The 27,079-nt window shown below is 42.4% G+C and overlaps 1 protein-coding gene across 2 annotated transcripts in view; it reads left to right on the top strand.

Annotated features, from left to right (window-relative positions):
- SDC2 (syndecan 2) overlaps positions 1–27,079 on the top strand; it is a 104,744-nt gene that overhangs the window by 71,106 nt on the left and 6,559 nt on the right. For both annotated transcript variants that reach the window (XM_058564671.1, XM_058564672.1), the window contains exons 2-3: positions 19,753–19,864; positions 26,830–26,963. In XM_058564671.1, coding sequence (XP_058420654.1) covers positions 19,753–19,864; positions 26,830–26,963 — 246 coding nt within the window. The remainder of the gene's footprint in view (positions 1–19,752; positions 19,865–26,829; positions 26,964–27,079) is intronic.

The following is a 27,079-nucleotide window of genomic DNA, read 5'->3' on the forward strand; positions in this document are numbered from 1 at the left end:
TGAGCTAATTTTATAAAAACAGTAGAAGCATGTTCTGTCCCCTGTTATGTAATTATTGATATGTGAGCCACAAATCAGAAATGTATTCCACAATTTGTAGAAGATTTCTCAGCTCTGTGCATATTGTGATCCATAGACTAACAAATCTGTGTGACCTCCCTGGAGGTGGCTTGAGTTTGAGGAACAGTCAGCCACTTTTAACATGGCAGTTGACCTGCCTAAAAGAGCCAATACTTGTACACCAATATAAATAATTGTTTGTGTTGGGTTTTTATTTTACAGTGTACATTAGCTGATTCACACATTGCATCTCTTTAACCTTCACATGAAACCTGGGAGATTGGCATTATCATTTTCTCATTTTACAGATAAGAAAATTCAAGCTCAGAGTCTCAGTCCAGGTGTATTGACTTCAGGTTGGATTCTCTTCACCACAGCTCCCAAGTACCATGTTGCCTAACATTCCGGCAAGTGGCCAAAAGAGCTGTAAGAATCCAGTCATTCAACGTAAGTGGAGAAAACGATTGTCTATCAAGTATCATTTCTGATTCTTACTTTAGTAACTCCTACTAGCACGTCCTGCTTGCTCATTCTTCAAACTCATCATGTCTCAACACAGCTCACTGAGCCCCACACGTGCTTCCTCCTATATTCCTGAGTCAGTGAAGGACTCTACCCCTTATTCAGTGGACCAAGTCAGGAACCGGGGGTTAGACTTAATATGTGAGTGATGGTGGGCAAACCATGTGATTGCTAAGGCTCGGGTTCCACAGTTGTGCAATGGGAATAACACCTGCCTTGTTGGGTGTTGGGAGTATTTTGGGGTCTCATCCATCTAAAGTGCTAACAGTCCCTGGCACACAATTGCTCCATATAGACAGCAGCTACTGTTTTCATTTAAAAAAAAATCATTTCTTCTCACTCACCGCTTACTCATTCATTTGGCGGGTCCTATAGACTTGACCACATTAGTGCCATTGAGTCCGTCCTCCCCTTTCCAATCCCTCTGCCTTAGACTTCTTCCGTAATTACTGTGTGATTTGACTCATCCCCTGACTCCAGACCAGCCCCTCTCATCCGTCATCTGTACTACACCCAGCCTGATCTTTCCAAAAACGCAAATTTGAACTTCTCTTTGAATTCCCTCACTTTCTTACAAAATAAATATAAATTCCCTAGTCTTTCCGCAAAGTCCCTTCAGGGTCTGACCCTTTCACAGCCCCATCTCACACCATCATTCCTGTTCCTGGACACCAACCCTGCCCTCCTCCCTGCAGAACCAGCACTCCTCTGACTTCCCCATCCTGTCTTGGTCCCCTAAATGCTGGCATTCTCTGTGCCTCAGTTTCTCCTGTTCTCTCCCTGCCCTCCACACCTCTTCCCCTCTGCCTAGCTAGTGTCAACTTGTCTTCAGCTTCGTGGTCTTAGCACCCTGCACATAGTAGGTGCTCAGTGAGTGAACGAATCAACTCTTGGCTTAAGTGGATACACAGTGGCCATCATCTTTAGCTCAGGGGCCTTCTCAAGTCTCTAGCCTCTCTGGGGGGTTGGCAAGGCTGGACACAGATTGGATCTTCAGAGGAAGACCCTGGGTTAGCTGAGCCACGAGGAGACCTGGAGTCTGCACCCAGGAACTTGGGGTGAGAAGAAATGAGATCACTGTTGCCACATTTTGTCTGCTTTATCGGCAGCAAGAAAGCCTACCTGTCATTTATCTGAATTCAAGTGTATACAGCAGCTGTCCCATTAGGAATTTATCTAGAGTTGCCATTTGGCTATTCAGAATTTACACCATAATTGCCCTTAAATACTCCCTGCAAAAGCAACAGTCCTTCCCCACGCAAGCAGCAACCTGCTAAGAGTGGTTATCTCTGGTTACCAGGTGCAAAGTCTCCATTAGCTGAAAAGGAACAAAGCCAGGGCTGCTATCCACGCAGGCTGTAGCGTCTTGGACTGTTGTGATCGGAATCACACCTGTTCATATTCGTCTGACAGCTTTCAATGGAAGGTTTTGAGGCACTAATCTAGTCTTATTGTTGTTCTGTGAGAAAGACACTTAACACTTCCCATCTTGGTTATGCTTTACTTCTTTGGGAAGCTCAAGAAGCATGGAAAAATTATCGCATTACATGTATGTTCTCAACAACTAGAAATCTGAGCCTTTCTCCTTCATGAAAAGAGTGGGGATTTGCCTTGCTCCCATAAGGTATAAAGCCTGCCAAATATGTTTGAGTGTTGACATTTCTTGGACTTTAGTGCTCAGATATACGGGTGTGCCTGATCCACCTGCTGTGTATCTTGTAAATGCAAACCTGTATTAGAGAAAAGGCTGTGACCAGGGGAAAGGGTTTGTTCTCGAAGACTTAGGTTGCTCTCCTTATGATTGTTTTTTGGTCAACTTTTTATTGAACAATCAGAAAAGTGTACAAATCATCCTAAGTGTACAGCTTGAATTTTCAAGTTGACTTTTTGTTGTTGTTGTTGTTGCTGAGGAAGATTAGTCCTGAGCTAACATCTGTGCCAGTCTTCCTCTACTTTTTATATATGGGTCGCCACCACAGCATGGCTGACAAATGGTGTAGGTCTGCGCCAGGGATCCAAACCTACCCTGGGCCACTGAAGCGGAATGTGCTGAATTTAAATACTATGCCACAGGGCTGGCCCCTCAAGTTGCCCTTTTAATATATTAATATATAATACTCTAATAATTTAGGATTTGGTGCTACCACCAGTTTCTTGTTTAATTAAATTAAGGGGTTGGTAAGGATTGAGATAGTGAAGCTCTGGAGTCTGCTCTCTTGACACAGCTGTTTAGTAACCTTCCCGTTATTCACATGGTCAAGGAGGCAAAGTTCTGTTTTCCTGGTGATAATATCTGAGCCACTCACAGTTGTAAGTTTTACCTCCAATTTGGTTTCATTAACCTTTTGAATATATACATCAAGTCACACACATGTAAAAACGGTCTGCTCCTATCTCTGTGTGTCAGATACTTGTTTGTCCAATGAAAGGTCACTGAAGAGCCTGCTACACATGGTGTTCTGATAAGGAAGTTCATTACCTTGACTGGTTTTGTTTTCTCCCATTACTTACCCTTATGTCTTCCCCCTTTCTGTCCTCAGAGGTAGAAACCCTTTCCTTTCAGGAATCTAGTTGATCTCTCAAGTTCATAGCCTTCTTTGATTATCTGATAACCTAGCTGCCCCCATGTAATCTTTTGTGGGTCCAGTTAGTTTAAGCAGCTAAACACAGGCTGGTGTAATTTTCAGTGAAGTTCGGCTCACTCTGCCACCTGGTATGAAAACAGTGCTTTCTTGTCCCACTAGTGAAGAACTGTTTGCCTTATGATCAGCCTCCGTGTTGCCTGAAATTTTTTCAACTGGAGTTCCCTCTCCTCCCCATCTTTTTAATTATAAGAACTCTAAAATATACAGAAAAGTTGTATATTCCACCTAAATTCAATAATTGGTAATATTTTTTATATTTGCTTTATTCTCTTTTACATATAGGTTTTTGGGGGTTGAACTATTGACTGTAAAATTTGGTCATCAGGGTACTTCATCCCTGAATACGTCATTCATCCCCAGGAGTAAGGACGATATCTTATATGAGAAAGTTAATGATGATTCTATACTATTTTGTAATATCCAGTCCGTATTCAGATTTCCCCAGTTGTCTCAAGAATGTCTTTTTTAGGTTTTTTTTTAAACCACAATGCACTAGGTTTTTTATCTCCTGCAATTTTTTAATGCATCAGAGAGTACCCTGACGATTGTGACAGTTAAGTGGAGGAATAATGGTGCAACTCTTTACTTAATATGTGTAGACAACTGAGCTATTTTCCTGAGAGAAGACTGTTGGCAGTTTCCTTCCTTGTTGCAGCAGTGTAGGCAAGAATGACTGAATGAGAATTCATCACACCCATCACCACTGTGAATGGGCCACTTAAAACTTCTAGAAATCTGGGAATGTCTCATTTGTTTGATGAAGCTAATTGAGTCTGATACCGTGGGGCTGAGGCAGCTGGGTACACACATTGTTAGCAACTAGGAACCGTCTTTTGTATGCTGGTTTGCCAAAAGCCTGTTGTCATTCCAGCAAGGAGCGTAGCTCAGGGCAGAATATTTGGGCAGGCCTCAGGAGTTCTCCAGGGATTGGGACTTCATGATCATTAATAGACTTTATTATTTGGGGGGAGTACACTTTAAGATTTACAGAATAATTAAACAGATAGTATGTAGAGTTCCATATATCCTTTCAACCTCCCCAATTCCCTTATTGTGTACGTTTTTGTATATTGCAATTAGTCAAATAATATTGTTAGATTATTATTAGCTATAGTCCGTAGTTTAAGGTTAACACCTGTTTTACAATTCTGTGGGTTTTGACAAATGCAGAATGTCGTGTGTCTACCACTACAGTTTCATACAGGATAGTGTCACTGTTCTAAAAATCCCCTGTGCTTTACCTGTTCATCACTCCCTCCCTCCCCCTGAACCCCAGGCAACCACTGATCGTTTTACTGTCTCCATAGTTTTGCCTTTTCCAGAATGTCATATAGTTATGTAGTATGTAGCCTTTTCGGACTGACTTCTTTCATTTAGTAATATGCATTTAAGGTTTCCTCATGTCTTTTGGTGCTTTGATAGCTCATTTCATTTTACCACTAAATAATATTCCATTGTTTGGCTGTACCATTTTTTGTTTATCCGTTCACAAGCTTTGATGTTTTATTTTTAAACAAATGATAAAACGTTTCAGCACATAGTAGGTGTTTGATAGAGTTACTAAATGACCTAGTTAGATCGAATCCTTAATTTTTCCTGCAGGTATATAGTGCCAAGGGAGAGTTGTGATGGAAAAAGCAGTTAGGCTGTTAGGCGCTGACCTCTGCTAACATGCAGTTATAGTTTAAGGAGAGAGCGCTTAGCCCTGCAGCGGCTCAGCCCAGCAGTCGTAGATGGCTTTGTGCCCAGGCTTCCAACAGCAGTTCAAAAATTCTCTCTGGAACTGCACTGTCCGGTACAGTAGCCACTAGCCACAGGTGGCTATTTGAATTTAATTCAAATTGATTTGAATTAAAACTAAATAAAAAATTCAGTGCCTCTGTTACAGTTGCCACATTTCAGCTGCTCAATAGCCATATATGGCTGGTGGCTACCGTTTTGGATAAGGCATTTATAGAACATTTCTGTCATTGTAGACAGTTTTATCGGACAGCCTTGATCTAGAGCCTTCAAATAGAAGGAGGGGATTGGAATTAGTTGACCAGACTGATTCTGGTTTCTCTTCAATGCTTAACTGTTCTCCGCTGCCACAACTTTACAATGGAAGAGAGGAAGGCCAGAGATTTGTTTGCTGGAGAAAAGTTGCTTAAAATAACTTACTGGGGATAAAAGGCTGCCAGGCCAGTGGAGCTGTGAAATCCTCCTTGTGTGACTGCCCCAGGAGGTGCGGCTTGACAAAGGTTTAGGCCCCTGATCAGCCAGTGTGAAGGAGTTGACAGAACTCGCAGCTCTTGCTTATTTAGTTTGGTGAAAAAGCAGGGGCCTTCTCTAATTTGAGGGGTTGGGTGGGTGTGGAGAGGGAGTTAAACTTCTCAACTAATAAATTTGCAAATTGTATACCCCTCTCTTCAGTAAACTCCTGTGCTCATTGGATGCCAGGAATGTGAAACCTGAATGAATATCAGATATCTGCTAGAGAAATTGTAGCTCACTCTCTTGAAATTGAAATTACTCGTATTTCAGAGCAAAGCAAATGGCAGTTAAATTTTCTTGGTTTTTTGCTTTTTTGCTAGCTCTTTGGATTTGATCGTCTCTAATTTCCTTCATGTGGTAAGAGCCACGCTGACACAAAATATTACAGGCTGTCAGTCTACTTAGATTTCGGTTCTGTATCAATTTTATGTATGGCATTTTAATAAAATCTTTGTGTTTTTTCCTTCTAAACAGAAGTACATTATAACAGACATTATATTAAATTGTGGTTTTCCTTAATGTCTAATCTAGAAATTGGTGTTGATGCTGGTGAGGGTTTTTAATATAATTTTTAAATGAAAATGCCACGTTGCTCTGTGTGCACATTGTAGCTTTAAATATTGACTTGTGAAGTGCTTGAGTGTCTAAGAGGCCTTAATGTGGAGAGGCAAATTTGACAGAATAATATATCCACCATAATTCCTGTGAAAAGACTTAAAATATTCTGGTATTTGGAAGTTCAGTCAGGCTGTGATCACTTGGAATCATGACTGTCCATAAACAGATGCTTAGAATTGATAGTTTTCTCTAAGAATAGGCACAGAGAAAATGGTATATTATCTTGCAAATGAAGAATTGGAAATGCCAGATCTCAAATGAAGACAGATTTCCCTTTAATCTTTAAGCTAGTGTCACCTGCTAAACAACTCTCACAAGAGCTGCTGAGATTTAATCAGTGTTTAATAATTACTGAATTTGTTCAACTGACTTTAAAAAAAAAAACAAAACACGTCTCTTGAATGAAAGGCAGGATAAGTGATGGATTTCTTATCTGTTGTGGTTTTAATTTAATTTTTAAAATATTTTTAAATTTAGATACTGTTTTATGTTAGCAAAGTCAAGAGAAATTGATTATGGTTTCTTAGCATGGGATTGTTTTCTTAAAAGCCGTGAAAGGGAAAAGAATCAATATTAGGGGTTTCCGAGTGGCAGCTTTTTACAGAACCCCCCGGCACGATTGATTACAGCTGCTTTTGTAAAGGATTTAAAAAGAACAATCTGTATTAAAAACATCATTCTTTGGTATGAGCTTGAACAGTTCCAAATGGGTTTCCATGGGGGCTGCGCCACAATGTGACCACTTGAAGGGATTGTGGTCATCGCGGTGGACCAGGGCAGTGAGGCAGAGGACAGGCTATTAGGTGAGGAGTTGTTGGCATGCATGCCAAAGAGGTTACCCTGGCAGCCGCAATCACTCAGCCACATTCCTCAGCCCGAAAGCAGGAGAGGCAAGAAGTGAGTGATTTTTCTACAAGTGGTGTGTAAGGTCAAGCAGCAGGAAGAGAGAGTCGGAAGTAAGTCTTTGTTCCAGCATTGGCCAAAGGCAGGTATGTCCAGCCAAAGTTAGGAATCACAGAAACTGAGAGCTCCCCAGCTCCATGTCCTGAGCTGTTGCTTTGAGATCCGTGAGGAGTGGACATGTCTTCACTGGGCATCTTACAGTTGTGCGCCACGACCGAGTTATTCTCAGGCTGCACGCTAATCTCGTACCAGTTAAATAACAAACGCCACTCTGCGGGCAGAGGCACTGTTTGGAGGCGGGGTGCCTGGAGCAGTTAAATCTATTAGAAACTGGTCCCATCTCAAAGGCATGTGACGGGACCTGAGTGAGAGACCATTAGTGTGGACTGGGCTCCCAGGGTTTTTAATTCTCAGTGAGACTGTATGCTTTCTAAGAAATTAAGATGTAACAGGTAACCCTGGTGGCTTTCATTCTGAAAAGCGGGGCTTTTTGTATAGACCTTGCCATTGGTTGCTTTACAGAAGGCATTTACCGAAATGGGGTAGCCCATTAATGTGGGAAGAATTGAAGATCCTGGGAAACGTGGGAATTTTAGAAAATAGTGTTAAGTTTAGCATCATCAATTTTTATTTAGCACACATGGGTGCTAAATCACCACAGAGACCTTTGTTACGGCTTGCTTCAGAACTGGTAGAATCAGCTCGTAAGCTTCTTTCATTACTGGATTCACTTGGAGAAAAAAAAAATTCCTTGAGATCTATTTTTGACATAACTATTTGCTTTTCTTTATCTCCCATGTTTTTAGAAAACTAATTGCTATGTCTCTTATGAAATGGTGCTTATGAATGTGTATTCCAACTAAGACATAATTATCACTAGTGAATTACTATAAATCAGCCTCATTTGAGGGCAAAAAAATAATAATAATATGCTCTTTTTAAATATATTTTCAAAAGCATTTCTTAAATTTTTTTTTTTTTTGAAGATTTGCCCTAAGCTAACATCTGTTGCCAGTCTTCCTCGTTTTTACTTCCTCCCCACCCCCACCCAACAAAGCCCTAGTACCTAGTTGTGTACACTTGTAAGTTCTGGTTCTATGTGAGGAGCCACCGCCACAGCATGGCTACTGACGGACAAGTGGTGTGGTTCCGCGCCCAGGAATTGAACCCAGGCCGTTGAAGCTGATCACACCGAACTTTACCCAGCACACCATCAGGGCTGACTCTTAAATATTTTTAATTGAGCATGTAATTTGACCATCTTACAAGCTCCCTCTTTCCGCTCATCCTCCACACTCTCATATCGTAAGAATAAGAGTATATGATTCCATCAGCAGAATGTCTTCATATACAAATTCTGCTGGCGGTAGATGAGAAAGACAGAGGCAGCGTGGGATGGGTTGGGTTACCTTTTGGATTTTTGGAGGCTTTGGCCACATGTCAGTTTGCACAGCCAATAAACTGTTTTATCTTTGGTGGAAAAAATATTACTGTCCACAAGTCTCCTTTCCTCTTCATTTGGCAAGACTGTTCATTTGGCAAGTAAATGTTATCTTCAGATAAATTACTCATGTACAACACTCGAGGACACCAGGAGGAGTGCTTTCTGAAATGCATTTGCTTAGAGATAGCACAGGTCACGTGACTAGAAACACACTCCACGTGAAGCGTGTCCTTGGCTGGGAGCTCACCTCCTGCATCAGGTGGCATGATGTAGCCTGGTGGAGGCTCCACTTCTTGGGGAATTTCATGCAGGGTCTACCATGGATTTCATAGTAGACTCTAATACCGTTAAATCTTTTCCTGGTTTCTCTGTCAAGGAAAGCGTTTCTTTTTGGCCCTCATTGTTTATTTTACTTGGTTAAAAGTTTGGTCAAGAACAGTTCCTTTATATAACAAAAAGAAATACGGGGCCTGGGGCTGTGAGTCCGGCAGCATCAGGGTGTTTTCCCAGTAGATATCAGGAATGTGAATAATCCTTTGGGCACACCGTGCAGCCGCCGCTGTGACTTGGCCCTTGGTATGAAAAGCCCACCATTCAGAACAGCTTGACTGCAGTCTTGAAATCGGTGGTTCATCACCTTTGGATTTATCCCCTTCTGTCCAGCTTTGTTACTTTCATTTAGATAAGTACTGACACATTTTCAGTCTGCAAGTATAAAGAACCAGCTGCAAATGTCATCTTCTACCTAGATCAGGTAGTCACTGTGTCGACCCGAATCAGCAAAAGGAGAGGCTCCCGTTAACAGACAGTTAAGTGTAATAGAATGGACCCTGAAAACCAGGAGCAATGAGGAGCATCTGCAGGGCTCGCTGGCCTCTCAGCCCTGGAGGCATGTCAGGGGCTCAATGCTCCGAGTTCATTGTTGGCCTCAGCAGGCTAGGGCCGTGCCAGAAGGGAACTTGTTCGCTGGGAAGCCGGGAAACCTCACCTCAACGTGGAGCAGCTTCTTAGCTTTAAATAACCCAGGAGCCAAGAGCAGCTCATGAGATGGGTAATTAGACCCAAGAAATTTTAGAACCTAGAATCTTGTGCTTGAATATCCATTTTACTAGATCTTTTGCCTTTGTGACCTCAGAGAAAATGGATCAGGAGTGGCCCGAGCACTGCTGTGTGGTTCTGTGGCACTTTTCTAAAGTGTGAAGGTTTTTTTAACATTTGTCACTTACACACTCACGTACTTTCATGATACCCTCCTTAGATTCTTATAGATATATATATATGTGGCACCTGTCATGTTTGGATGTATCAACTGTTAAATAATAAATAAGTTAGTTTTCAGAAGTTCATTTCTACTGTTAATGTTTGGAAGCTGGTCTCTGGTCATTTGTGATCGTAATTTTGGTCTTGTGCCTTCTGTGCATTTAGCACCATATATACATACATATACATGTACACACATGCATATCTATATATAAATAAAATGTAGTAGTAATATCAGTTAGGAAAGAAATCATTCACAAGCCACCACCCTCACCAGTTAATCTTCTTCATTTTCCATTCCCATTTCAATGCTTGGCCATATGATATGAAATTCTAATAGAGTTATAATATTAGAAAATATTAAAACAATATATGCTTTTTAAATTTAATATGTCTAAACATTTTCTCTTATTGCTGTATGGTATATGATTTTTAGTGGCTATGTTGAAAAAATTAATATATCCTACATAATTTACCTGGCCACCCCCCTGTAGTTGGCATTTAGGTCATCTCTGTGATTTTGTTTTAATGCAGTAGTCAACAAACCAACTTCTCTTCTTTCTAGAATATTTCCTTAGGATAATTCCTGACAGTAGAACTATCTGGTCACATGGTGTAAGAGATTTCATGTCTTCTTAAAACATGTTGCCAATGTGCTTCCCAAAGAGCTTGTGCCAATTTCTGTTAGTTGGCATTTTTTAAATAGTCAAAGCTTCTCTTCACTAGCCAGTGGTAAGGTATCCCATAGTCCTATTAACATTCAAACTCAGTGCCAGTTTAGAGCTCTGAAATACAGGCTCGGTTGGAAATGACATCCTTCACCTGCTGCTAGCTGCAGAGCGCAGGTTCACTCTCCTGCATCAGCGGGAGCCTGGCAGGGCACGGTCTGCCCTTTGGACACAAGATCTTCCCCATTTTCCCATCCCCTATGCTTCCTGTGGATTCTATCAGCCCCTGTATAAGGGTGGAGGATATATGTGCTTGTGCCTTGGGGCCTGAAATTGTAACAGTTGAAAAACCTTTGCAGTGAATTATTAAATCTAAACCAGAGCCTGTTGGCTTCCTGTGCTTGACTTGGAGTCTGTTCCATTATGGTAGTTTTTACAAAACACTTTTGAATGAGAAATAAATTCCAAATCTCTTCCACACCCCCATCCCCTCCTGCCAAACTCCACCAGGAAACAGAATCCCGTTATTTCAGTTAGAACGTATTAATACTGACCCTCTCCAGCACTTGGGGCTTTTCAGGTTAGGCTCACACGGCTTCTATTTTTACTCTAGTCTAAACTGTGGTCGAATGGATAGCAAAATAAATACTGGAATATTCTAGTTTGGAAAGGGGAGAGCAGCAGTGCTTATAATAACATGGCTACAAACCTCTTACTTCCCTCCGTTTGATATTCCAAAAAAGGCAGAAAGCACAACTTAGAGCCCATCTGTAAGTAATGAACATTTTCCTTTTGTGTGTCATGCATATTCAACATAATCCCACTCGGAGTCCGGGCGTTGCTTTAATATACACTGCTTCATCGAGCCCTGTTTTTGTTGCCAACAAATTTAATTCAAGACAAAGGTTGCTTCCCTTCTCTCTCTGGGTCAGGAATCTGAACCCTTTATCACAAACAGAAGTAAGAATTGTTGGTGTGTTCTGCTTTTGTGTCGTCGTGGTCCCCATCCCCCGACCCCTGTTGACTTTCTTGTTGCTGAAGAGGAGGACTGGTTTTTGTTTAGTATTAGCAGTAAACCAATTTCAGGAAGAGTATTCTTAAAAAAACATATTGATTGAATTTTGTAATTCAAGTGTTTAAAAATTCAAAAGTTGCAAAAGGACATAAAGTGAAAATTCTCTCCAGCCGAAATATTTTGCTTTTAATTAATTTTCTCAATTTTTCTAGGTTACAAAATCTAAGGTATGTCAAGAATTTGGGTGCAAGGTTTAGATTTCTTTCTGCACGGTTTATTTTGTGAAGGGCTCTTCATGAAACGGTGGCTTATAAAAACAGAGGGATTTGGATCAAAGAAGTTTGTAGGTGATATGCCAGTGATGTGGCTGTTGGTAGATGAGCATCTTCTCCATGAGTATCTGTGATCAGGGCTGTTCATTGTCACCAAATTCTAGATTAAAGGGATGTGGGCCTGTGGGACTTGCATCCTGCCTGTTCTGTGTGTCTTAATGCTTGGGAGCCAGGAGGAGTACATCATTCAGTTAAATTAGCATTCAAGACTTTCTGATCCTCGTATCTGAGATGCTATTTTAAATTTAGCCAGCAAACCACTTACTGAGTTCAGGTACTGTTCTGTAGACTCAATAGACAAACAATGTAGGAAGAAAAATAATTTTGAAGCACCAGCTACACCAACATACATACAGTGAGGCAACTTTTCTGAAAATGCTATTGATTCTGTTGAATTAAAAATACAAATTTAGATGAGCCGAGTAATCCTTTGGCAAGGTTTTTTTGTTATTGTTTTTGGTAACGTGCTGATTATTGTGCAGAGCATTTTATTAAAGAAGGATTTTATTTGAGCTTTGTTGGCTAGGAAATCTAATTGCTTCAAGCCACATTGAGTTCTCTTTTTAAACAAAGAGGAAAATTTCTACTGTTAAGTATACTAACTCAGTGTTACTTTTTTGTGTGTGTGAGGAAGATCAGCCCTGAGCTAACATCCGTGCTAATCCTCTTTTTGCTGAGGAAGACCGGCTCTAAGCTAACATCTATTGCCAATCCTCCTCCTTTCCCCCCCATCCCCCCCAAGGCCCCAGTAGATATTGTACGTCATAGCTGCACATCCTTCTAGTTGCTGTACGTGGGACGCGGCCTCAGCATGGCCGGAGAAGCGGTGTGTCGGTGCGCGCCCGGGATCCGAACCCGGGCCACCGGTAGCGGAGCCTGCGCACTTAACCGCTGAGCCACAAGGACGGCCCTCAGTGTTACTTTTTAAAACACTTTTCAGCCATTTAAATGTTGTCCAAACACTAGCGCTGTGCCGGGCTCATTGGAGGCATTCTTCATGAGTTGGCGGTTCCTTCTTAAGGTCATGCTTATCTTTCTGGCAGTCCTCCTCCTAGTATAAGGTTGAATTCCAGGTTGCCCTTTTTAAAGAGACCAGCTAAGAGAACATTGATCTAATTTTCCAGATGTGAGTTAACCAGGTAACTTCTTTCAAGAGTATGGTTATTTCCTTTCACCACATGGCTTAAAACTTGGGTTCAGCCTTTCAGAAAAATGTGACCTTCTCTACTCTTTATTGTGCCTTTACCATATGCTGGCTCCTGGAGCACAGTGATAGGCCTGGTAAGGGATGCAGAAAACTTCAGACCTGGTCCTGATCTTGGACCTCTTCAATGAATGTACATTCTAAGTGGTGAGATAAGATTCCCACTCTGTATGAGGCATCCACCAGGAAAATCCAGCAAGAGTAGTAAGTTCCAGATGAGTGGTTAAGACTTGAAGGACTATAGACAGACACTGTAGGAATTCTGTCATCTGCCATGCCTTAGTTTGTTTCAAAAGGAACTAGTCAAATTTCTCTACAGTTGCCTGTGATTTGACATTTTTAAATTTTGATTTATCTGACATTTTTATAAGCAGCCCAGTCATCCTTCTGCCTCACACTTAATACCTAAATGTGATTCTACCGTCATAAAACCTGATGATTTTTTCAGAATAGGGTTTATTTTCCTAATACACATGAGTAAATAATTTAAATTCATTCCCCACTTTGTGGAAGTTATACTGAAGTGTTTCTTAAAGAGACTTTAGCTTTTTATGTAATTAATTAAGGTCATGCTTACAGTATAGTATAGACTAGTATAGATGTTTGATGCAGTTCTGAGCTAAAGACCTTTCTTGAGGATTTCTTAAATAGGAGATTTAAGAATTTTCTTTCATATGTGACCCCACCTTTGACCTTGGTTTTTGTGTGTGTGTGTGTGAGGAAGATCAGTCCTGAGCTAACATCCATGCTAATCATCCTCCTCTTGCTGAGGAAGACCAGCTCTGAGCTAACATCTATTGACAATCCTCCTCCTTTTTTCTCCCCAAAGCCCCAGCAGATAGTTGCATGTCATAGTTGCACATCCTTCTAGTTGCTGTATGTGGGACGGGGCCTCAGCATGGCCGGAGAAGCGGTGCATCAGTGCGTGCCCGGGATCCGAACCTGGGCCGCCAGTAGTGGAGCGCGCGCACTTAACCGCTAAGCCATGGGTCCAGCCCTGACCTTGGTTTTTATATGTATTATATACAGGATGGTAGAGTAAGCCTGAAACATGATTAAGTACCAGATAGTTGTCTTTAAACAAACCCTTAAAATAAGTGCTTGTAAATATTTACATAATTCAGTCATATCTCACATATTCAAGGAAAACAGTATGTTTTTCCAGTAATAAACATAGTGTTCTTTCTTTCTATGACATCTTTGGTTTGGATGGGACGCCTGATAGAGATGAAGGTATTACTAAAAATGAATGAATGGCAGTTGATGTACGTGGCTCCAGGCCTCCTCCATATGGGAAACTTACAGGACATCAGGCAGAGAAGAAACTATTAAGCTAGAGCTCTAACTTTTAATGCAGACTTTTTTCCCATCTATGATGCCAAGAATGCTAGTTCTAAAAGATGAAATAGATACTCTGGAGGGAGAATTTCCATGGCCAAAGTTTGAAAGTGCTGGATCAAGCAGAGTTCAACATGCCTCCTTACTGCAGTTCTTCTCGGGGACTTGACTATGATTATGTGTGAATCACAAGGAAAGGGAGTGGGCAGGTAGGCACAGCATGGCCAACACTCTGAATGAACACACTCTTTGAAGTCCAGAGTAGGACGGAAATCCCTGCTCCCCACTTCGGAGCTGTATGCCTCTGGGCAAGCAAGCCTCAGTTCTTTGGTCTGCAGTGGAGATTGTTGAGATGATTAAATGTGCCAGTGCTTATAAAACACTTAACACAAAATGTCTGGCACATAGTAAATGCTTAACAGTTCAGCTACAGCTAATCCTTTTGAACCCCAGGCTGAACGGCTCTGATATCTTCATGTTGTGGGGTATTATAATGCAACAGAAAGAGCTCAGACTCAGGTGTCAGAAGTTTGGGGCTCCAGTTTGGCCACCAACTAAATTGAATGATTTTAAGTTACTTTGCCCCTATAATGTTCTGTCTCTTCACTTTGAAATAAATAGGTGATCTTGATGCCTGTAATGTCCAGTCACACTCTAAGATTTATGTCCCGTTGAGCTATACCTGAGCCAGAATTGGCAAGTTCATCTTAAGGAAAAGTATATCAACTGAGCAACTGTGTGGGAGAAATTTTTAACTAATTATTATTTTATTTATAATGTCGGTTAGCTAGTAATAAAATAGCTTATTAAGTCACCACTGGAAAGATAAGCTCAAGTTACAGCCAGTCTGGCACATAAAAATTAATATACATTTGAGTCTAAGTCAGGACTGGATGTGCCTTTATCCTAAAACTAAGAGGCATCCTCTAGGAGTGTGTTTTCTATGACATGATACAGAATGCAGAATTGGGTCACATGAATATTTTATTTTTATATCCAGAGGCTGATTTTCTGAAGGTTGGGTCCCAGGGTGTGTGGTGTCCATGAATAGTTAGATTTTCTACTTTCTGACTTTGTTATTAATCTAAGTTTAGACCATAAAGTGAATTTCACACCTGCTGCTTTGAGCTTTACTTATCTTCACCACTGTTTATCGGTTGCACTAGTTAAGGCATTTAGAGTACGTTCATCTAGTAGATAAGGCAGTATCTCTTTCAAGCAAGGCCTCGGATTTCTAAATAACAGATTTTCACACTGGCAGTTTGAAACACAGTATTTGTTCCATGTAGGCTTTACTAGCACGAGAAAAATCCAACCAGCAGATTTGTTTAGTTGCTATACCACAAATTTTTTTTTGCTGAGAAAATGGACATGTTTGTAATATTTCTTACTAAAAGCAAGACTGGTGTACTTGATGGTCTTTTATGCATTGAATCAACATTTTCTCTGTTCATTTTTATTACAAACACCATATAAGTTTAGGCTGAATCATTTTGTCAAAATCCTAGTTTTTATTATCTTCAGGTATGTATGGCCTAGATCACCATTGCTTTCCTCAGTTTTCCATCCTTGAAGGAGTTTATTTCTTCTTCAGGCTCTTATATAAAGGAAATTGGTGTCGCCGGGTCTCTTAGCGGAGTTGTTTGTCGTGGAACCTGGGGCGTGGGTAGAGGAGGTGGCAGCAGCTGACACTGCCAATGCGGCTGAGGCCGTATAGTCAAAGAACTTCTCTCAAGGCTAAGGAGTTGTTACTTCATCCTATAGGTGACAGGGAGCCAATAAAAGGTTTTCAGCAAGGGAGTGATGCATCATGTTTACGAAGGGTCCCTCTGCAGAGAATGGATTCCAAGACGAAGACTTGAGCAGGGGCCTGGGGAGGAGCCCTTGTAATGGTCCAGGCCCAGTGTGATGAGGTCGCTGCGGTTTGGGGGCTAGAGAAGGAGAGATGGAGTTAGGAGACAAGTCTGTATCTTGCTTGCCTTCTAGGCATTGTTGGGATGCAAAACTGAGTCAGATGTGCATGTTCTTGTGGGAAGAACTGCTTCCACTGTGGAGGCAATTTAGTGCTTCAGTTTCCGCAGCTGAATGTGACGTAAAGCAGAGACCTCCACCTTGGTCTGCAGTCGATTTTCCTCCTCGTTGTACCTAATTGCTTTCCACAATTCCCCTTTGCTCTCCTGTATGCACCTCTTGCATCAGCCAAGGGGGAAAAGGTCTGAAAGACCAGCTTTGTTTTTCTTCCAGCCTGTACTCTGAGCTCTGTTAGCCAACAGTATCGGCACTGCCTCACAGAAATGGTTAGTCCCAAATTAAACAACCCCATTATGAAACCCTACAGTCAGGCTGCGGCTCTGCGCTTCTAGGCTGTGCCTCTACGCATTTCCTCCCGGTTCCTTTCGTCCAGTGGCTCTCTCTCGTTGAGCAAGAGAGGGTTCAGTGTGTCCTGGGGTTTTCTGTGCAGTGAGGCAGGCCACATTTGGCTAGGTGTAAAAGCAGTAGTCAGTCACCCCTTTTCATGGCTTTCAAGAGATGCACATCTTCCTGTCCCAAGGGGATGTTGGTGCATAATTCATTTCCTACTCCAGGCATGTTAACTGCAAAAATCCTTTCAGCACAGAGTGTGGAGTCTTCACAAAAGGAGCTTAATGTTTGGAAAGGTATTTTTTGTATGAAGGAAGGACAGTGAAGGTATTCTTTGAGCATTATCTGCTAACAGAGTGAAAAGGGCCCTGCTTATTATTAAATTGGAGCCTGTGAAAGGGTTTCCTCCTACGTGCTTGGTGCCCCTGACATCAGAGCAGGAGATAAGTTTTAGTTTGATGTCAAAATTATTTGCACCACAGTGGATGGTGGAGAAACAGGTGCTTTTAGCTGCCTTTGAGCCCATTAAACATCCCGTCAGCACCGCGGCTACCCCGGAGCCCTGCAGACCCTGAGTGGCCGAGGGCAAGGCAGCTTCTCGAGACTTGCCCTGCCCTCCACCCCAAGTCTTGTAGTAATTCAGGCCTGACAGCTTCCACGTAAGGAGCCGGTTGTCCTGGGAAGTCAGCGGCTTGTCAGGCTCCCCAGTGTGGTTGAGCTGTGAGGTGGCCAGAATTCTCTGGAGATGTTTTTGGCCCATCTGCCTGTTAGTGTGACAGACGTGTCAGTCTGATGACTGGGTCACCTAATGAATAGAAGCGCAGTTTACACAGAGGGATTAAAGATCTTAGTGTTACTCATGCCACATCAAACTTCTTTGGCAGAGCCAGGAGGAAAATGAAAGTCATTCAGTGTTAAGAAAGGCGAACAGATTTCTAATATGTAAAGGGAGTCTTTTACTTACTTTTAAGACCCTAGGTTACCTGAGTGGGTGCAAAGCAACATGTATGGGAGGTTTGGGGCAGATGATCTCCCAGACTTAGACTTGAGAGATTTAACTGTAGGAATCCTGGAGCTCTTGTGAACTCTGGAACCCAAGTCAAGGCCAGTTGGTTTTAGGTAATCTCAATCGACAAATATTTATCTAGTACCCATGGTCTTTGAGAGGGGCTAGGAGCACACACAGGTCATTGAAGACCAGCCTTCAGCAGATTGCTCTGCTGAGGGGCAGAGAAAAAATACACGAAACAATTAAAAATAACAGTGAGAGTTTGTATCTTAAACTGTTCATATGCTACAAAATCCAAAATAGTATGTTTTAACTAGAGGACATATAAGGACTGAAGTCAGAGCCTGTTTTGTAGACAGGACTTGAGGGAAAGCATGAGAGAGTCCTCCAGATGAAGTTCCCAGGACAAAGTTTAATACGAGGACTGAAAATTGCTTTTAGGTGGGAGCACAAACAGCCCAAGCAGCGTTTACTGAGTACCTACTGTATGCCAGACACTGTGATGGCAGGGAGTTGTGGGGGATTAAAGATGAATGAGGTACAGTCCCTGCCCTCAAAGGAGCTGCGAGTCTAATAGGGGTCAGTTAAGTTGATTGTAGAACTATGGAACGCAGGGCTTCAGTTATGGTGCACAAGCTTTGGGAATTAGAGCCTGGAATGGTGATAGCCTTGGAAACCAGGATAATGCAGGACGGCCTCAGATTGCAGTTAAGCTCTGACCATTCTAGCAGAAAAATTCCAGCACACTCTTGACTTAGGGTGGTCACCCAATACTTGCAGGCCAGGCCCACTGGACAACTAATCCCTAAGATTTCAGTTCTCAAAATGGGCCGGTGTGGTAGCTCAAACAAAATGGGTTCCCATACTTTTCTGTCAGTTGGCACTGAAGCCTGGTGGAGAATATGGGCTCAGGTTTAAAATACTTCAGCCTCTCCAGCCAGCAGCTGAAACTCGAGAGAATAAGGTGGTGCTGTTACAGAGGGCTGGCCCCGTCTGTCTTCCTAGGAAGTCACAGCGACTGCTGAAACAAAGTTTTATTTTAAGAGGAAATCTAATGAAAGCCAATGTAGTAAGGGAAACTTTTTTTTATAATTCCTGTTAGGAACAAACATTGAATGTGATTTTTAAAAATAGGACAGTAATGAATGTTGCATGTTTCCAAACACAAACGTTGTTTGGAAGCTGACAATCTGCTTTATTTGTTTCTAGGCTTTCATGATACTGGTGGAAAAATATCAGTTTACTAAAACCGTTAAAAAAATTATACGTCTACTCTGCCTCCAATTCATGTGAGTTACTCTTTGGCAGGATTAGGTTGAATTTTAATACTAAAACTCTTATTGGAGAACTAGGAAGCTGTGGAACTGGTATGCTTAGTGAATGATCCCTCTCCGTATTAAGCGTGTGACTTGCTGTTGCCAAGTGCCAGTAATACAAAAAGAATGTGCTTGTGTGGGTTTATCTGCATTTGTCATTAAAGCTCTGCTAAACCAATGAGCCCTAGAAGCTGCCTCCTGGTGGGCTTTCGCCTGGTCAGAGGAGCCTCACGGGCACTGGCGTCGGCATGGACCTGGGCTGTGGTAGAAAGCTCTGGACTGCCCAGGCGACTGAGGAGCTCTCGCCTGTAATGATAAAGCTCTGAGGAGGGCCAGGCGTGCAGACTTTGTGATGATTTAGCCTAAGGGCTGTAATACCTTTGTATACATCCCCAAGAAGGTCTTCAATGATTTGAGTGTTTTGTAGCTTTTCCAGTAAGGGAGCCTCACAGTGACTTTGTGACAAAGAGAATGCCTGAGGTGGCTTATAACTAGCACTGGGACGTCTGAAAGTCAGACAGCTTTAGTGGAATGTAACAAAATAAGTCCATGACAGGTGCTTAGGTCCCTGAACCGTCTTCATTCTACTGGATTAGGCTACGTAGGCTTCCCATGGGGGCATTTGTCTGCCCTTGACTTAATGCAAGTTATCAGGGTCCTGAGGAAGGGTAGGGCCGGAAATGTGGGTTCTGAGGAACAGAGGAGGGGAAGGGGAGTCACCACAGTGTAAACTTGAACAGTAAGATAAATGAACTCGTTTTATAATCTCTCACCATCCTGAATCCCTTCTCTTTCCTTTCTCAGAGAGCAGAGCTGACATCTGATAAAGACATGTACCTTGACAACAGCTCCATTGAAGAAGCTTCTGGAGTGTATCCTATTGATGACGACGACTATGCTTCTGCATCAGGCTCGGGTAAGGCTGGCTACTTCCACACTCGCTTCCATGCTCCGTGTTTGCACGTGCGCACATTCTCCTGGAGCGTACTTCAAGGAGACAGGCAGGCTGCACAGTGGTTAAGAGCATGCTCTTTGGAGTCAGAGTGCCTGGGTGTGGATTCTAGCTCTCCACCACTGAAGCTGTGAGATCTTGAGGATGTATGTAACTTGGCTGAACCCCAGTTCCCTCATTTATAGAATGGAAGGTAGTAAGCCTATCACATAGGCTTGTGGTGAGAATTAAAGGGGTTGACACAACTGTAGCTCTTAGAGTTTGCTGCTTGGCATGTAGTTAGTGTTCTGTCAACATTAGCTTTTAATTTTATTGTTAAGGTTTTCAAAGTGATGTCATGGACACCATCCTTAAGGGAGTTCTTGGGTACTAGTTTCAGAAAACCATCAACTCTACATAAAAGATTATAAATGAGACCAAGAAGAGTTATGCTTTCTTACTCCTAGTGTGTTGCTCAAAAGTAGGAGGGAGAACGTAGCAGCCAAGTTAAATGATTGTACAGTGATATCCTTAACTCCCGTGATATACCTGTTATCTCTTACCCCAGTAATGCTGCATAGCAAACCACCCCAAAATGTAGTGGCTAAAAACAACAATCATTAGCTTGGCTCTTTATTCTGTCAGTTGGCAATTTAGGCTGGGCTCCCTTGCGTGTCGGTGGTCAGCTGCAGGTTGGGTATGCAGTTTTGCTGATCTTGGCTGGGCTCTGTCATATCTCTGGGGCAGGCTGGCAGACTTGGCTGTGGTCCACAGGTCTCTCATCTCCATTAGGCCAGTCATTTGTTCACAGGGAGCAGGCAGAGATCCCAAGAGAGCCAGCAGAGGTGTGCAAAGCCTCTTAAACCCTAGGCTTAGAACTGGCACAGCATTACTGCCACATTTTATTGGTCAAAGCGAGCCATAAGGCCATCCCAGACTCTACCTCTCAATGAAATAAGCTAGAAAGTCACATTGCGGAGACTGTGGATACAAGGGGGAATAAAGGATTCTGACCATTTTTGCGATCTTCCATGCCTGGTAAATGTTTCACCTGCTCCAGGAAGGCCCCCAAGAAGCAGAGAAAGAGGACGAGCTTGCGCATGTATTTAATTGATGATCGAGTCAGGAGTTTGTGGTCAACAGCACACTAGGAAAGTTTTATCCAGGACCCTTCTTGCTTTGAGTTTTCATTGTAAATTCAACAGATGGTAAAAGTTATGCTGAACATAGATGTCTGACAATCAGATTGGCCTGGGTTTCAGAATGTCCGAGAACAAATTAAATCAATTGTGTCTTTGGTAGAGATCTAACTATATAAGAGTGAGTGTTTTAAGTTGGAAAACAGCAAGTCTGAGAAAGACAAGAGAGGTGGTTGCTGACCTACTAACAATGAGCTCACAATGCAACCCTAATGTAAAAATAGCCCTGGTTATTCTTGGGAGTGATACATATCGCAACCACAGAATGAGTGTGAAAAGAGTTATTCTCCATAGCCCACAACTCTATTAATACCTTTCACTCATGGCACCTCCTTTTTTTCTTTAGCACCTCAAAAGTGCTTTGTAACTGTCATCTTCAAAATGTCCCAGGAAATAATGTGGACACTTTTTTGTCCCCGTTTCACAGATGTTAGAATCCAAGAGTTGTTAGAGATCTATAGAGGTTGTCCAAGTGATTTTGCTGATTTCTGCCAAGATTGTCCTTAAGTTTAATATAAAGAAAGCGGGTACACAGTCCTGCTCCTCTGCCAACCCTCTCTCCCTCATCGCCCCATCCAGGTAAAAGGGGTTTGGAGTGGCTCATTTGAATTCCTGAACCCACTAATCAGGTAGATTGAGCTGGGCTTAAATGTGGGCCCACATTGCTTCTGCCTTAGCTCCAGCCTTGGGCAGCTCATTGCTGCAAAGAAGTGCATCATTAGGGACTTGGCAAACCGCCTTGTACTGCAATGAGGATGTTGATTTTCAGCTTAAACGTAGTAGGAGTTGTAACTAAAATTTGTAAAGCAAATAGGTAAGTGTAAAGTACTTACTCTGTGTGTCAGGCACTGTTTCCGTCCTTACAACATCTCTGTAAGGACCGATTCTATTATTATCTCCATTTACCACATGAGAAAAGCCGAGGCACAGAGAGGTTAAGTAACTTGCCTTAGATCACGCTGTTAGAAAGTAATGGAGCTGGGACAGGGACTGGGGAGTTGGGCTTGAGAGTGTGTTCTCTTTCGCTGCTTTGCTGTGGTGCCTCCTCGTGTCATAAAACCCCACTCTAGAATTAGGCGACCCTGCCTAGCTGATGCCCAGTCCCAGCTGGAAACTGGGATCCCCCAGGGTTTCGGCCAGTGTTCCCTCTGTCCTCAGTCCTATCAAGCTATCCAGTAGAAAAGTAAATGGACTAGAGGAAAATGGCCAAAGGCCTGGAGGATACTTCCCAGATGAGGAGATGGAGCCATGCTGTATATGTGGACTCAAGGATGGGCATTAGCAAATGTGATAACTTCAACCATTCACTTAAACATTTCATAGGCATTCACTGTGTGCCAGACACTATGCCATGTTCTTGAGACACAGAAAGGAGAAAGACTTGGTCCCTGTCCTCAAGGAACCAAAAGTCCGATGAGAGAAATGTAAAAGCGAGAAAAAAATAATTGTAACACTATATCATGAGTGACGTAACATAGGAAAGTGCTGTACAGCAAAAATTTAAGAGTTAAATGTAGAGTTCTGGTTAAAGATGGCAGATTGAACACACATACCTTCCAATACCCAACTAAACTGACAATAAAGGAATTGGGCCTAATCTCACAAGGACAAACAAAACAGTAGAGGAGACAAAAGCCACAATGTTTTGAAAGCTGGGAAGCAGATGGGCCAGTAGTAACAGACTTGGCAGACATGAGAAAGCTGAGTCAGCCAGCATTGGGGGTGGGGGCGGGGGCGCCAAGAAGCAACCCACTTAACACAGCAGAGTCCCCTTGGGGCCCAGGAATTCGTGGCACTAGGTGGAGGGGGAAAGGAGTACTAAATTCAGGATGATTAGTTGAAAGTCTGCCTAAGAAGCAAGTAGATTCCCTGATTCCTTCCCACCATAATGCATCAAAGGGACTCATACTCCCAACCTCAGAAGAAAACTGGAGGTTTCTTATCCAGAGAGGATAAAACAGAGGGTCTTTGGACTGGGAGTGTACCAGGCATAGATAGGGCTGGGGGTAACGTCTTGAAAACAGGGAGAACAAGTTCTAGATTAAGAGTTCTTTAATGCTGAGATATTCCCAGCTGTCTTTTCCCAATCAGTTCCCGGACACTGACAGTCTGGCCTCTACCCTTCCTGGGGAATTGGCCCAACTCAGAGGAAAGAGCTCCAGGATACTGGCATTGGGAGCACTGCAACAAAGCACACAGCTCTGTCCCAGCCGATGAGACCCACACTTGACAGACCTCTAAGTGCTCAGAGCTTCTAGTCAGCTTTGCAGTGTTTCCTTTCTAAACGTGAAAAGACAAGCAAGGCTCCCCAGACATTTTTGGACAAACTTGTAACGTGAAAGATAGAGACCTCCCTACACCCCCAAAATGGGGAAAGGACAGAAACTCACAGGGAGAAGAGAATGTACAGGAAAACTTACTAAATATGGAGAGATAAGAAGATGCTTTAATGGTGAAACAAGAAGAGGATACTATAAAAAAGGAACATTCTGAGACCACAGAAGAGTCCCTGGAGAGAACTATCACATCAGAAGTGAAAAACTCATTAGAAGATGAGAAGATACAGAGGATATTTATTCATTCATTCACCAAGTATTTAGTAACTACATGGGGGAGCAGACACCATTCTAGGTGTTAGGAACACTTTGGTAAATAAAATCTAACAGTGGTTTCTCTGGTGGTGGAATAATTGTATTTATTCCTTTCTGTGTTTCCAGATTTCATCTGTAAAAATGTATTTTTTTTAATATGTGTTCTTTTTATAAGTAGAAGAAAATGTTATTTTTTTAAAAAGAAGAAATTCAGTGAACAGTGGGAACATAGAGAAAGAAACAGTTCCACGATGGGGAGAGGGGATAACGTTAATTGTGGGCATGATGGTGTAAGCAGGACTTTCCCAGGTGGAGGTGGGCTCTGGGCTCTTGGGTAGGATGTCTCAGGCAGAGAGAACATGAGAGTTGAAAGTCAGGGATGCGGGAGATTTGATCAACAGGGGCTCCCAAGTTTCTGGTTTGGGCAAGAGGGTCCATCTTTTTAATAAAGATGATAAATATAATAGAAGAGCCTCCTGCGGCAGGTCACTCATCTGTCTCTAAACTTAAGAAGTGCTGGCTCGAGGTAATTTTCTACTTTATAAAATCTCCTCTCTCACAACAGATTTGTCCACCTGCCTAGTTTGGTGATTCATACTTGTAACTAGTGTGAACCAAGGGGATCTCGAAAGCCCTTAATTGAAAATTTTTTCTCATTGAAATTTTATTCTTTGTAAGAAAACAATTCATTGTAAGAGCAAATCAAGCATATTATATGTAAAACTTTGTTGGAAAATCAGGTAGGCTGATATAAAAGAGCAGTATATTTCTGGAGCCATCATTATTAATGACATATTTAGAGAACATTTTATGTGTACAGAATGCTTTCAAATATATATTACTTTTTTACACCTCTGAGAGTTAGTTATTATTATCCCCATTTTACAGATGAAGAAACTAAGACTCAAGCATTACTTGCCTGAGATCACAGAGCTAATAAATGCCAGAACCAGTACTAGATTTGTTTTTTTGTTTGTTTAATGCCAAATCCCGTATTTATTCCAATATACCCTGCCATTTCGTCTCTGTGTAATGAGTATTCATGCTGAAGTTAAAGGAGACAGTTGATGTATTAAAGTATTAGAAAATGAACTACAGTCGCAGCTGTTGCACTGTTTGCAGCATGTTACCTTTTACTTTCCCAGCTGCTTCTGACGTTCACATGATTCTGTGAGGAATTCAGTATTCATCATTCCTTCCTGTCTGAGGAAGCAGCTTAGTTTGAGTTGCAGAGTTTGAGGTTATTTGAGTTGTTACAAATTTGACAAATGATCAACTTAAAAAGAATGTCGTATCTGAATGTCAGAAATGCTCAAATGCTATTGTGGTAAAAAGGCAAAAAAAGAGAAAAAATAGTGCCCAGGTGACAGTTGGTGATTAGTCACTTACGGAACAAATACTGGATCAGAGCCTATATGGGCTAGGGACTCCCTTAGGCACTCAGGGAGCAAACCAGATGCAAGCCCTTGGCCTCAGGGAGGTTCTAGTCTAGTAGGGAAGGCTTCAGTCAATAGTTATACAAACAGAAGCAAAATTATGAATTTGTGATAAATGCAATTAGGGTAATAAAGGTGGTGCTAAAACCCCATTTAACGAAGGATTCTGACCTAATGTGGAAGGAAGGCCTCCCCCAGGAGTGACCTTGTGCTGAGGTCTGGGGGTGAGTTAGGAGTTAACCAGGCGAGGGCTTCTGGCAGAAGAGCAGGAGACCACAGCTGGAGCACAGGGGACAATAGGGAAAATGATGCTCAAGGAAGCTGGAAAAGTAGGCCAGGACTGGACCACTCAAGGCTGGGCTGGGGCATTTTATATTCATCTCAAGGGTAGTGAGGTGCCACTGTAATAGTTTAAAACAGGAGGATGATGGGGTTACAGCCAATTTGTGGACAGTAGACTGAAAAGGTCTGTTAGGAAGAAGGCAGGTATGGTGGTTCATGGAAAGATTACAGTGGCTTGGATGAGAGTGGAGGCCCTGGAACAACAGAAAGGTGTTAGAGTGGAGGCGTTAAAAAGGTAAAGTTGATAGAACTGGGTGATGGATTTGAAGTGGTGGAAAGGAAGAGGAACTCAGAGTTGTGGTTTATAGGAATGGAGGGTTCCGTTCACTGCAAGGATCATGGGGAGAAGACCAGGTTTGTTGGGAAAGAGGGAGAGAGATCATGGGTTCTGTTTTGGACATGAGAGGTGTGTAGTACCTTTGAGTCATTCAGGTGAAAATGTCAAGTAGGCGGTGGCTATATAGATCTGAATTTCAGAGGAGTGGTATAAGCTAATGATGTAAATTTAGGTTTCATTTATATTTAGATGGTAATTGAAGCCGTGAGCATGGGTGAGGGAGCAAGTGGAGAGTAAGAAGAAGCTTGGGGCTGATTCTTATGGAACTCTTGATATTCTGTGCCCAGGGAAGGGAGAATGAACCTGCAAAAGAGGTGAACCTGTGAAATAGCCAGAGATGAGGGGAAAGCCAGGAAGTCAAAGTCACAGAAGCCCAGAGATAAAGAGTGTATCAAGAAGGAGATGAGAGTTGACAAGTGTCCAGTGGTGCCAGGAGGTTCGATTAGGTGAGGGTCATTCTGGAAAATGCCATTGGAGATAGCAACGTGGGGGACATTGGTGACCTTAACAAAACAGTACTAATAGTGTGATGAAAGGGAAAATCCACCTAGAGGGAGTAAAGCAGAGAGTGGGTAGAAGGTGAGGAAAAGAGCTAGTGAGTGTCCACATCACCACTGGAAAAGTCTGGCTGTATACCAAGGGGAGAGGGGGCAGCAGCTTGCCTCAGATAAAGGGTCAGCTGTGGGAGAGTCTTCCGTTTTGTTTATTGTTTTGTTGTGTTTTGAAGTAGAAAATGTAACGTGTCAGCGTAGAAGGGAAGAAATCTCATGAGCAGGGGATGGAACATGCAAGTGAGGGAAGGGCTCCCTGAGAGTGTTCAGGATGACAGTAGTATAGAGAAAAAGGCCAGGCTACCCACAGATCCACTGTGACATCACTTCTTCATCGCGATGAAGACTGCAGGAAGGTTTGTGCTGAATTCTTGAGGAGCAGGTATTTTGAAAGAACATGGCTCTGTCAGTGTCAACCTTAGCCAGTATTGGTAATAATATAGAAATCTGTGTCATGATTCATGTGCTCAGCTCATCTTTGCTTATTTTCCCAGGAGCTGATGAGGACAGAGAGAGTCCAGAGCTGACAACGTCTCGACCACTTCCAAAGATACCGTTCACTAGTGCTGCTCCAAAAGTGGAAACCACAACGCTGAAGATACAGAACAAGATACCTGCGCAGACGCAGGTATGTTTTATTTTGCATTGCATTATCAGGTTATTGTAAATGTTCGCTAATTTTACAGAATGTTCCTTTTAAGAGACCATATTTAAAATTATGTATGGACAAATGGTCTTTTCATT

Source organism: Diceros bicornis, chromosome 21, assembly GCF_020826845.1.
Source record: "Diceros bicornis minor isolate mBicDic1 chromosome 21, mDicBic1.mat.cur, whole genome shotgun sequence".
NCBI classification, from domain to species: domain Eukaryota; kingdom Metazoa; phylum Chordata; class Mammalia; order Perissodactyla; family Rhinocerotidae; genus Diceros; species Diceros bicornis.